The 12,762-nt window shown below is 38.6% G+C and overlaps 2 protein-coding genes and 1 non-coding gene across 4 annotated transcripts; 2 read left to right on the forward strand and 1 right to left on the reverse strand.

Annotated features, from left to right (window-relative positions):
- The first annotated feature begins 354 nt into the window (after positions 1-354).
- LOC117544013 (purpurin-like) lies at positions 355-3,247 on the forward strand. Its single transcript, XM_034212756.1, has 5 exons — positions 355-549; positions 1,926-2,062; positions 2,174-2,286; positions 2,502-2,714; positions 3,135-3,247. Exons 1-5 carry the CDS (start codon positions 388-390, stop codon positions 3,143-3,145), a joined length of 636 nt encoding a protein of 211 aa, XP_034068647.1. The 5' UTR covers positions 355-387; the 3' UTR covers positions 3,146-3,247.
- Positions 3,248-3,552: 305 nt separating this feature from the next.
- On the reverse strand, positions 3,553-11,744 carry idua (alpha-L-iduronidase). Of its 2 annotated transcripts, XM_034212753.1 has the most exons (14): positions 11,417-11,744; positions 10,899-11,039; positions 10,744-10,826; positions 10,483-10,590; positions 10,076-10,171; positions 9,277-9,479; positions 8,877-9,056; positions 8,028-8,244; positions 7,054-7,260; positions 6,410-6,531; positions 5,604-5,729; positions 5,216-5,292; positions 4,131-4,231; positions 3,553-3,992 (listed from the first exon to the last, which is right to left on the reverse strand). In XM_034212753.1, exons 1-14 carry the CDS (start codon positions 11,551-11,553, stop codon positions 3,892-3,894), a joined length of 1,899 nt encoding a protein of 632 aa, XP_034068644.1. In that variant the 5' UTR covers positions 11,554-11,744; the 3' UTR covers positions 3,553-3,891. The 2 variants fall into 2 exon arrangements, with proteins under 2 accessions (XP_034068644.1, XP_034068645.1); XM_034212754.1 differs by lacking the exon at positions 10,483-10,590.
- A 250-nt stretch (positions 11,745-11,994) lies between these two features.
- Positions 11,995-12,067, forward strand: trnaf-gaa. Its single transcript has one exon. It is a non-coding gene; the product is annotated as a tRNA-Phe (tRNA).
- Positions 12,068-12,762: the final 695 nt, after the last annotated feature.

The raw sequence follows: 12,762 nt of genomic DNA on the forward strand, positions 1-12,762 counted from the left end.
ATGGACGTGTGACTTGAGGCTCAGGTCACCGCTTCGTTATGTATCCCATTACAGGGTCATGCAAACAATTACATAAAACCCACACACACCGCTGAATGTGAGGGTTCAACAGCTTACTAGCAGGGGATTTTGGTAACAGGATTAGCGACAGATTAAACTCTGCATTTAGGTTCAAGGAGTGCAAATAATCAGTGAGCCTGTCTGAGCATCTCATATAAAAAGGCTCACACGGCGTCTCCTCACCACAGCTCAGACTGCGACAGAAACTTCTTCAGCACTTCAGGTAAGAACACGCTGCTTTGTGGGGACCAAATGTTTTTTTTACAAACTAAATGAGGAGTTGCAAGAGTTTTCTTTTAGCCAGATTCAGCAAGTTGCTCTAAAATAATGAAAATTCATACTAAATTAAAATCTGCTCAATATTTTTTGGCCAGAATGGACTTCCAAATGTTCTCCCTGGCGATGTTGCTACTGGCCGGTGTGGAGCAGAGCCTGGCCTCCTGCATGGTGGACAGCTTCACTGTGAAAGCCGACTTTGACCAAGCAAGAGTGAGTAGAGAAATATTTTAAAGTATTTAAATCTGTTCAAGTGCAAGTTACTGTAACTAAAAACCGTTTACAGTATACTCATCTGTAGGTTCAGGGCAGATAGCTAAATGAACAAGGAGGACAATTTGATCAACATCCTCCAAAGTACAATCAGTCAATGCATCATCCGCAAACAATTGAATATAATGTTGCATATTGTGTACTATCCTTCCATTATTATACAAAATACACTGAGATTTACATAACAATGAATCCCAAGGATTATGGACCTTTCAATTAAAAATGGAATGGTACAAATCAGTGATTGGATAGGCCAACATTTTCTTTTTTTGTGCCAAAGGATCAGGCCTAATCAGGTCAGAAATCTTGGTGTAGTGTAGACCTACATTCCACAACCCGCAAAAACAAGATTACAAAATCCGGATACTTCTACCTCAAAATATAATATATATAATACTAGCCTAAAAGGAATCATGTTTCAGCATTTGTCTCAAATACACTTGATGTATGTATTCTTTACTAAAATCTGGGGTATAGGAATTACATTACATTGGATTTAGCTGACGCTTTTATCCAAAGCGACTTACAATAAGTGCGTTCGACCAGGAAGATACAAACTTGAAGAAAACAGAATCATATAAGTACATTAGGTTTCATAGAGCCAACATATTTCAAGTGCTACTCAACTGGCTTTAGATAAGCCAGTCCTTTATTAGTATAATTGCTTTGTTAGTAATTCTTTGTTAGTAATTCTATCGCTCGAAGTGGAGTCGAAAGAGATGAGTTTTCAGTCTGCGCCGGAAGGTGTGTAAGCTATCTGCCGTCCTGATGTCAATGGGGAGCTCATTCCACCATTTTGGAGCCAGGATAGCAAACCCACGTGTTTTTGCTGATGGGAACTTGGGTCCCCCTCGCAGTGCGGGTGCAGCGAGCCGTTTGGCTGATGCAGAGCGGAGTGCACGTGCTGGGGTGCACAGTTTAACTATGTCCTGGATGTAGGAAGGGCCAGATCCATTCACAGCATGGTACGCAAGTACCATTGTCTTGAAGTGGATTCTAGCAGTTACCAGAAGCCAGTGGAGGGAGCGGAGGAGCGGCGTGGTTTGGGAAAATGTTGGAAGGTTGAAGACCAGACGAGCCGCTGCATTCTGGATGAGCTGCAGAGGTCGGCTGGCACATGCAGGTAGACCAGCCAGGAGGGAGTTGCAGTAGTCTAGGCGTGAGATGACGAGAGCCTGGACCAGAACCTGCGTCGTTTTCTGGGTCAGGAGGGGATGGATCACATTCAAAATAAGCCTTCTTTTTTCAAGTGCATATCCATATTGTACTGATGAAATGGCTCTCAAAATATTTGCCCTAATGATTTGTCTCCACAGTATGCAGGAAAGTGGTACGCTCTGCAGAAGAAGGACCCTGAGGGTTTGTTCCTGCAGGACAACATCTCTGCTGAGTACACCATCGGAGAAGATGGAGCCATGGTCGCCGCCTCCAAGGGCAGAGTTACTCTCTTTGGGTGGGTATTTAAGTGGTGGAAAGTAATTAAGTACTTCCACCCAAGAACTATACTTAAATACAACTTTAAGGTCCTTTTGCAAAAGTGCCATTTTTTTCTCTTTTGCTCCAGGTTCTGGGTGGTGTGCGCCGACATGGCCGCTCAGTACTCCGTGCCCGACCCCGCGTCCCCCGGCAAGATGTTCATGAACTACCAGGGCCTGGCCAGCTACCTTTCCAGCGGAGGTATGTTTCTTTAGGACCAGCCTCAGGTTCCCATGCCAAGTCTCTAAGGCCTGAGCCACTGATGCCTAAACACTTTATGTACTTTGTGTTACCTTTTTTAGTCAGATAACTGCTATATAAAAAAAGTTTGAGGAGAGGATTGTACCCACACATCCTCTCAGTCTCTTTCTCACACAGCAGAGACTACTGTAACTTCTTGTTCTCTGCTCTTTCAGGTGACAACTACTGGGTCATTGACACAGACTACGAGAACTACGCCCTCACCTACGCCTGCCGCACCCTGAAGGACGATGGAAGCTGCGACGACGGATACTCCCTGCTCTTCTCCCGCAACCCCCGCGGCCTCCCCCCCGCCATCCAGAGGGTCGTCCGCCAAAAACAGGAGGAAATCTGCTTGGTCGGCGAGTTTCAGCCTGTGCTGCAGACTGGTACGTAACTCAGTACATTTACTCAACTCATGTAATTAAGTATACATTTGAGGTACTTCTACTTTAATTGAGTATTTCTATTTATGCTATATTTAATACTTCTACTGTGCTACATTTTGGAACTCAATATTGTACTTAATAACTCTCGCCATTTATTGGGATGTTTATTAATATTGTCATATTCTAAACATTTCTTGTCACTACGCCCTCGAAATGACTCCCTTCACAATAAGAACGTGACCTTTTTGGTTCATTACAATCGGGCAAGTCTAGAAAAATCACAAGACTGAATGTAAAAGCTTGTCTCCGTGGACAAGTATTCATCTCTGGATCTTAACAACTAATTTGAAAATATTTTTGTAATTTTATTTGTTACATTTGAATAAATCTGACACTTGTTTCTCTTTCTTTTTTCAACAGGAGCCTGCTAAACTTCTTCTTCTGGAGTTTCTGTATATACCGGATGATCATCCTGCCCAAAATGAAGACATAGCCCTTCTCAAAGAAAGAATAATAATGATGTTATGCTTATGATGTTCAAACGTCATAAGTGAGACTTCGGACATATCAAATGAAATGTCCCATGGAAGAATTAAATCAACACTGCCAATGACAAGATTAATACTAATGTACTTACCAAAATTCAATGAAAAGTATTATTGGTTGAGGTAATGTGATGAATAAGCAACCACACAGTATGTTCATGTATCTGATCTGTGTTATCATTCTGATTGGTGACAATACATTTTGTAAAGAAACTTGAAGTTGTTGTCTGTGTCTTTGGAAAAACTGCCATGTTAAATTTGGTGATCCAACTTTTACTTATCTTACGCACAAAGATATTTCCACATTTATATAAAAGAGTATAAATAAAATAGAGTATTACACATTTTGAAAAAGATAACAAAATCATCATGAATCCATTACATTTGTTCTGATTGTAACAGTTTTTAACAGTGTCATCAGTTAATTACTTATCTCTTCCCTTTCGTACAAATAGGTCGCATTTTCTGCTATCATCTGTCCCAAAGATCATGAGCATAAATGATAAATGTATGCTAACAATGTGATGAGAAAGATGACACAGCATACTGTATAAAACATATCCAATCAGCACAGTGATCTCTATCAAATGTATTTACATGGTAGAAAACTGTTAAGAAAATGATTTAGAAGTTTATTTCTCCTCTGAGTACCTCTCCGGCAGCGAGTACTGGCCGGGCCTCCCCCAGTAGTCCACAGCACGGACTCTGTACAGACCGCCCACCAGCAGGTCTACTACAAAACACAAAAGGGTATATGGTGGTATTTAGTTTTTAAAAAGGTGAAGACATTTTTCTGAAATGTTGTTAGTCATTATTGACAATATTGTCAATGAAATCATGAATCTTGAAATCATTTCCTGGGAATCCTTACCAGGTGAATACACATAAGAAGTGAAAATGGTGTTTTGAGTATTAATTCTGCTGAATTCCTCGTGGTCTGGGGAGAACTCCACTTCAAAAGTCTTAATGCATCTGCAAAGAAACAGAGAAGTTAAAGTGCATAGCGATGGCTTTCTTGTTCTTAGTCCATGCACGTATATAGAAATGTTATTCATTGGGATAAACCCCTTGAGATGCACCATCTCGTTTTCAAGGGGGTCCCGACAATAGCAACAACTTACAGACATACATAAACAAAAAGACAAAATGCAAAACATGACACACAAGACAAACCACATACAGTCTGTTAAGTGAATTTCAAGCAATGCACACAATCATTGCAATTTGAGACAGTCAAGCAAATCAGTTTCATCAATATCAGTTTCATTAATAACAAGTACAGACCAGTTGAAAGTACATATTACATATTAACTATTCATCTACTGTAATGCAGCAAGCAGTATGAGAAGGAACAAAACGCAAACCGAGTTGCCACTAATGTTTTCTCAGCTTATTTCTCTGATAGCTAAGAATCAGACATTCCACAGTTTTTTCTGTACAGAAGCTGAATTATCCGCAGAGGTAACCTCCTCTAGAAAACAACAGATCTGGTAAACACACTGAAAAAGCAGATTCATGTTACAAATCATTGTTTCTTTGAGGCGATTTGGCAGACATGGGATTGAGGTTCTGCGAGCTAACTGCTTAAGATTGCTGAGATAACTGATAAATGTGTTTACCACAGCTTCTTGAAGACAACCACAGTGCTGACACGTGTGCAAAGATGGATATGTCACCATTACAGGAGACCAAGTCAAATCTCACCCTTACTTTAATAAACAATTACAGATGTATCTGGGTTTGAAAACTGTTAGCAACGTTTGGATAACATAGGTACAAAACTATTACAAAACTACTATAGGTAACACTTTTTTACAAGGTTTGTAACTGAGGTGTGGTCGTTTATATACATTTGTATGTGAAAATGAACCTTCAAATGATTAATCTTTACATATTTTCACTCTTTTACATGTTTTGCAGTGAAAACAAAAATAAAGGAATAATTATGTCACCTACTTGGAATCAACACAGTGGTCCGACCAGACGATCAGGACCTGGCCCTTGGTGATCCTGATGAAGCGTAACCCATTAACCTAAACAGAAGTCAAATATAGTTGAGAGTTCATCTCTTTTGAAATATGCAGCTTAGTACCATGAAGGTGTTTGTCTGTTGAAAACGTAGATCCATCAGGCTTTCATCATAACATTCAGAACATAATCATCATAAAACACTCATTTACTTGTCTTACTTGCATTGACACAGACATATGCTTAACTGTATATAAGATAGTATTAACCTATGGAGAGACCTTTTATGATCTCTTTAAGGTGGACTGTAAAACACATGCAAACAAGAGGAAAAATCACATTTATTTTTTCTTTGTGGTTGCGAGTTGATACTGACCTGGTCTGGCTCAGCTTTGGGTCGTGCACAGATATGTACGAGGAGGACGGAGGGCAGAGAGAGTCTGGCTCTCAGAGTCAGAGTGTCCCCAGCAGGAACCTCCAGGGGTCCATCCACATGAGGGTGCTGAAAACAATGACAAATCATTAGTGGATCAAAGAATGTCTCACAGCACCTCACTGAGAAGGAAAAGCTAAAAATAGATCAAAGGAATCAGCTCTGCTGCACCATCTCATTAATAAGATAGCGCCGGTATCAGAAAGTGGAGCTCAACATGTTGATTAAAGATGCAAGAATCTTTTACATGGAAATACCCGGTGACAAAACTGAGAATATAAATAAGCACAGCTGGCTTGCCATCTACCCAAGGTTAAGATATTTATCATTCTAGTAATATATAAATAGGGGAATACATTGTTTTGTTAAAAATATTTCAAAGTAAGGTAATTAGATAAGTTTAGATTTACTTTATTGATCCCAATATGGGAAATTGTTTAGTCACAGCAGCATGTAAACAAGGAATTGCACATGAATGAAAAGTAAAATAACAGAAAATAAATATCAACATTATAAAATAAACAGTAAATACCTAAATCTATAGAGAATCTAACAGTGAAAGATATACATTTATATAGTATATAACGGGAAAAGATATGTAATTTTGAGTAAAAAAAACAGTGTGTTTCTTTCAAATTCCAGAGTTTCTTAACTGTAAACAACTTATAAATCACAACGTGTATTAAAAAAAAACATAAATATGATAATAAACATACATTTTTATAGAATCATTCTTCCCTGGTGTGTACCTGCTCGCTCCTGAGGCGTCTGAACTGCTCGGCTGTGGGGAAGTCGGGGCGGCCCATTCTCTGCCACAGCCCGTACGGGTTGGTTAAGTTGTTGTCAATATAATATGCAACATACACAAGACCTGCAGAGCAAACAGACAGATGACAATCAGGACTCAGATTTAACTCAACTTGCAGAAATCATGGTCTGTTGGACAAATAGTTATATGAATCACAAATCTGGATCCAACTCACAGAAATGGCAACTATCACTTATTTGAAATCAAGGATGAAGACTTGCTGCAGATGAAGATGCTGCTGCCTTTTATTTAATCAAATAATTGTTCATATCTTTCACAGCGTTGTTAGTTTTATTCTTGCATTATATTCCACGTTTCATTTAATATTCTCTTGTTGTAATTGATATTCTCTTTAATTTATAATCACTTTATTTAAATGTTTAAAATGTCTTGCGTTTAAAGGTTTTGGTAAAGCACATTTTTATTTCATCGTTTATTTTTGCTATATAAATGAAACTCGCATAACCTATTAATAATATTAAAAGGCAGCAGTATTTCATTTTATATTTTTTACTTTTTAGAGATGTATTTGCAGCCTGAACAGATGGGTTGTCAGTCTGCTTGTTTGAGTTTAGTTGAACCCACCCTTCTGTGCAGCCAGTCCCTTCAGAGACAGGCGGACATCATCAGTGTCGGTGGAGCTGCTGTTGTCGTCACTGTTGAACAGCAGCAGGGCGGCCTGCCAGCTGTCGGAGCCGCGCTCTGTTACAGGGCTGTGGATGCTGGCGAGAACTCCCACTGTGCTGTTAGTACCTGCGGAGCTCAACACCTGAGAGAGGACCTGCGTCTCTCCTGAGAGTGGAGTCACAAACAAAAGAGGCAACATTCAAATACGACTGGGAGGAGATGAGAAAGCAACATTTTAAAGATTTTAAAAGGCTTGATTGTCATAGGCACAGATACAGCCTAGCACTGAAGGTATACAAATGCAACAATTCTGTATTTTATATTTTTGAAATATATAATACAGTTACTAAAGTTAAATTCACATAATAAAATGCTGTATACGGATATATGGGAAGTTATGAATGAAAAGGTCGTATAAACAGATAAAAATAGATATCTAATATCTGAACAGATAACTATAACAGATGCAACATTGCGGTAATATGGTATTTACATGTAGTAAAAATCTAGACCGGAGGTATTTAGGTGGCAGCAATAAGACCTGGTCTAATTCTCTTATTCATCTTAATGCTAAGGAAAGAGGATTTAAATGCTTTCTCTCTTATCCCATATCTTTAGCGCAGGATACACTGGACGGTCCTTTATGAAAGTAAAGGAGATAAAGCCATCTCACAATTCCTTGCAATTCCTATGGATAAATTAAAAACATCCTTCTTAGGAGACGTTACTCTATGAAAATAACACCTTTCCTTTGCATTAAGAACATTTCAAGTGGTTATCATGGCTGTCACTAAGACACTTTTGGGTCATTCGACTTAGTTAGAAAACTTCCTATGAGACAATAACTATACGATCCAAAGATACTATCCTCTCTCTGATTTATTGACATTTTCCATGGAGGTAAAGGAAAGTGTTTAGGAAAAGACGGTCACCTAGCAGAGCCAGCAGGCCCATGACGGAGAGGACGGGCTTCCTGATGATCTGCACGTGAGGCGGCTGGGTGTTGTTGACCTGGAAGCGAGCGGTAAGCGTGCGCTGGGTGAAGGGGTGCGGGTGGTAGCTGAGGAAGGCGTTGTCGTTGCTGAGCAGGGTGTAGTTGATGGTGCTTGTTGGGTCTGCCAGCAGCAGGTCCTGGTGCTGGTTTATAACCTGTTAAGATGAGCAGGACAGAGAACTGGTTCAGTGTGATTTAACTGGTAGAGAGATGAGTTAAATTAAGAGATGATATTATTTTTCACCCTGTAGTGCAAACTGTATGTGCTATATTTGTACTTCTGTTTTTAGACACATTCTTAATGTAAGAAACTAGGCAAGGGTAAATAATTCACAACACATTTATCCTGGTCCAAATAATTGCAGTCACGAAATGATCCTGAAAAAGCATCAAAATATGCTAAACAACAGGCAAGAAATGGTACTAAACATACTTGAATAACGTAACATTTTGTCAAGACGCAAGTTTTTTAAAATTGCATCACAAATGGGACACACAACTTTGTTTAAAGAAGAAACAAAAATTAATGTCACTTTATTTTTTTCCCTGCTCTTTCGAGGTGACTGAATAGCAGCAATTATTTGACCAAAATAGCAATTAGCTTCAGCCACTAAAAATCCTTGTCACTTATTTAGAAAACATAATAATAAGATAAATGCCCTCCAGATGGTTAATCATTCATGCATATACCCAAATACATGCATTATTTGCAATGCCCTTTATTTATAATATCCAGTATTCAAACATGATTTTAGTCTCTGGGTGTTTTTCATGGTGCTCTCGTCACCTTCACCACCATCGCGGCGTAGGTCACATCCGCCCTCCACTCCTGAGGCCGGGACCAGCCCACCAGCGGATCAGCCTCGTCGTTGTAAACAGGGAGGCTGCTGAATCGGGGGAAACGCTCCTGGATCTCCCCCATGGTCTGGATCTCCTGCTGCAGGATGGGCAAGGAGAAGCCTCCTCCCTTTAGGACGGCCACAGTTAGTCAAAGTCAACAATAATTAAGCTGGTGTACGCATTAATAAATATAGTTTTACTTAACTCAGGGGATTTGAATTTTAATATTTGAATGACATAACTATACTTTTGTATAATTTGTTTGCTTTCGGACATTAATATAACAACTAGTCTGGGCAATGAAGATGTCCAGATGATTCAGATGCTTTAATTTCAGGGAAGCCCACCTTCTTGTGCAGGGCAATGTAGTCGATCCTGACCCCCGTCTCTCCAGTGAAGTAGTTGGTGCCGTTGAAGCAGTGCTGCAGCATGGCCCAGCAGTACGGTGAGTGTGGGGGGGAATGACAGGAGTCCCCCGGACCCCCAAACTTTAGGAGACTACTGGCAGCGAGCAGACCCTCCGAACAGGCATCATAGTAGTTTAAAAACCCTAAAAAAATATGTATTATCAAAAACAACTGATCATGGGCACAGCAGTGGAGTGTCTGTTTTTTCTAAGTTCAAAATTGCAATAATACATCTGTGAAATGTGAGCATTTTCATCGCAAAAAAACAATAAAAGATAAACCTTTTACAAATGTATCATTTTCAAGTCGCAAAACATATTTAAAAAATTGCTTTTTGGATAGTAAATTATCCACTGAAGTCTCATCTTTAACCCAGACTTCTTTTATGTTTGCAAAAGGATCTGTCTTATATAAAAAATGGTGTTATCCGAAAAATACGTATATCATATTGCAGGTAGACAATTGGGATAAGCTTGTGTCACTTTTTAAATTGAGTGTCAGTATGGCCTAATAAGCATGTATCAATAAACTAAAGCAAAGGAACTAATATCTATGACTGAAAATGATGAGAATGTCAGTATCAACCAACCAGTTGCAAAAAAGAATGTATCCAAATTATTTTTAAATAAATAGTAGTTACATAACCACAAGTAATATTACATCTATGAGATACAATTATGACAAAATAAATGATTTACAGTGATTATAAAAAATCGAAAATGATGCATTATTGGTTTACCTTGAATTGACACGCTGACATTATCAAAGTCGTGGTTGTTTGGCTCATTCCATGTTTCAAAGTTCCACTGAGAGACAGTCCCCAGGCCGTACTGTTCTGTCATTAAAGAAAACATGGGAACAATTACATTACGTAGCAGCAGGGTTATAGAGTGCAGATTAATTGTGTATCAGTTCACTTATTGTTACACTTTATGTTGAATTACACAAGAAACTAATAATATGTTTTATTAGGTTTGCAAGCTCTACCTAGTTTCAAAAATAGCTAAATTCATATTAAAGAAAGATATTTCAACACTTTAAATAGCACTTCCAAGTTAAAACTAATGTCATTTTATTGATCATGATTACATGGCATGCAAACTACATATAAAACATAATGGGGACAAAACAATGGCACTCACTCACCGATGTACCTCTTGGCTATGAGATAAACCAGATTTCTCCACTCAAACACTTGTGACTTGTCTTCAAAGTCAGTGAAGTAGTTAGAGACACTGCCCATGAGTTCAAAACCTAAAATATGTGTAGCCACATTGTGGTTAAAAACATTGAGGTTTCTTTATGAAATAAATACTTGAACACTATTGTGATTTATCTTGGGAAAAAAATACTTTAAATATGCATCACAAATATAATGTGATATTTTACAGACTGGGGTTGAGGTACCTGGTCGGAGTCCATTTATCCACAAGAGATCTATCAGCTGGTCCAGTTTAGTGAAGTTGTACTGGGGTTGTCCTCCAATATCCCTTTAAAAACATGCATAATTAAAAACCAGACAAATATTAAACTACACTTAGGTGGTGAGCTAGTTCACTTACTGTGCAGTGACCAGCTCCAACATCCAGTGTATCCTGACCTGCTGGATCCCTCCATGAGGGACGGAGCCCACATGAGCCAGGTTCTGCTGCTGGTCTACGCTCAGGTCAAACTGGTGGGCCTGGGTGTGAGGCAGCGGGGGGCTGAGGACAAAGAAGAGCCTCCAATTTATATTTGTGATACATCTGTTACACAGATATGCATTCATAGATTGAGAATACAATATACATATTCTACTTAATTACGAAAGTGTAGATCATTTCAGTTTCAGAGTGGGTCCTTAAAAAAACTGCAAGTCTCCACTGAAAAGAAAAACTATTAAAATAATACCTGGGGTTTATTGAAGATGCTTAATTGATACAAACATATCTAATACATAGATAAAGAGGTATTCTGGTGGATTTGGTGTGTAAATAAGCACTTTTATTTTCTAATTTCAACAAATTGTCCACTTCCTCAGTGCTTCCTGATCACCACTGTCTCTGTATTTTCCTGGAATAATAATTTAGATTTAACCTACCAGAAACCAGTGCTTGTCCAGAAGTGTTTAAGATCTCCTACTGGTCTCCCCACATCCACTGTGATGACATATGAAGTTGTTGAAGTTCTGGTAATGTTAAGAAGTAACGCAAAGACAGAAAATTGTTTCCACTGCATGTCTGCAACTGAGCATGGCAGCGTTGTGTGCTCGTTATAAAACGATTAACCGAGTGGTCGAGTTAACCACAACATGGCTTACACATTGTATGCAAGCAATGAAAGAAACACATTTAATAGATTTACTTGAGCAAAACACAACCACACACATGCATTTCTGCTCTTGTCTCGAGCTGCAGTCGCAGTCAGCTGAGAATGATGACGCGTAATCTGAGCGACACTGTTGTTGTAGTCTTTCTGGGAAACATCGGTAAAGTTAGTTTTAGGTTGGATAGGGCATTCAGCAGACATTTATTTCGCATCCAGGGCCGTCTCGTCAGTTTAAATAATGACTACACTTCTATAAAAAGCCCTATAATCCCATAGATAATTTAATTTGAACGCATTTCAAAGGTCCGATAGTAATTAGTTAGCGTCACAAGCTGTGAGGTTGACAGACAAGCCGAAATAGCTCAGTTGGGAGAGCGTTAGACTGAAGATCTAAAGGTCCCTGGTTCGATCCCTGGTTTCGGCAGGGGTTTCTTTTTCATTGCTTCTGATGTTACGGTCTATGTTTTGGCAAGTAACAGAAAAGCAAGTCTTCAGATATCAACAACGTCAATATCGGCATAAAATGTCCCCATTCTGAAAGTCATTGTCATATATTAACTGGCTAAGTTGTTTTTAGTTTGTTGTGTTGTATATTTAATTTAGTGTAATACTGTCTGAAGTTCAGACTCTGAACCATCATACACCAAAGCAAATTCCTTGATAAGTGTCCAGTATCGTTTAAAGCTGTAGACTTTATTAATGATAAACAGGCTTCTTATTAATCATATTACTTGACAAAAACTACAAAATAAAGAGTAAAGATTGAATCATTGTAATTTAAAAAATGGTATCTGGAAAACAATTCTGACTTTTTTTTATTATCATTTTGTATGTTAATAGGTATAAATGGCTGAATCATGGTTGAGTCTTGTATTTTCTAAAGTACAAAAACAGATGTGGTGAGTTCAAGTAAAAAAGATGGACGATTACATTTCTCTTTTTAAAATGAAACACAATGAATTGTCGTAAGCAGGTCCGCATGCTGCCAAACATTTCAAACATATAAAAGGTTTTTCTACTTTAAATGAAAATATCTCTCATGTGATAATTCTTGTGAAGATTGATTAAATTACATGTTGCAATAGCACAGGTAGCTGAGAGCTCATTTAATAAGATGTG

This window comes from Gymnodraco acuticeps, unplaced genomic scaffold (genome assembly GCF_902827175.1).
Source record: "Gymnodraco acuticeps unplaced genomic scaffold, fGymAcu1.1, whole genome shotgun sequence".
In the NCBI taxonomy this organism is placed as follows: Eukaryota; Metazoa; Chordata; class Actinopteri; order Perciformes; family Bathydraconidae; genus Gymnodraco; species Gymnodraco acuticeps.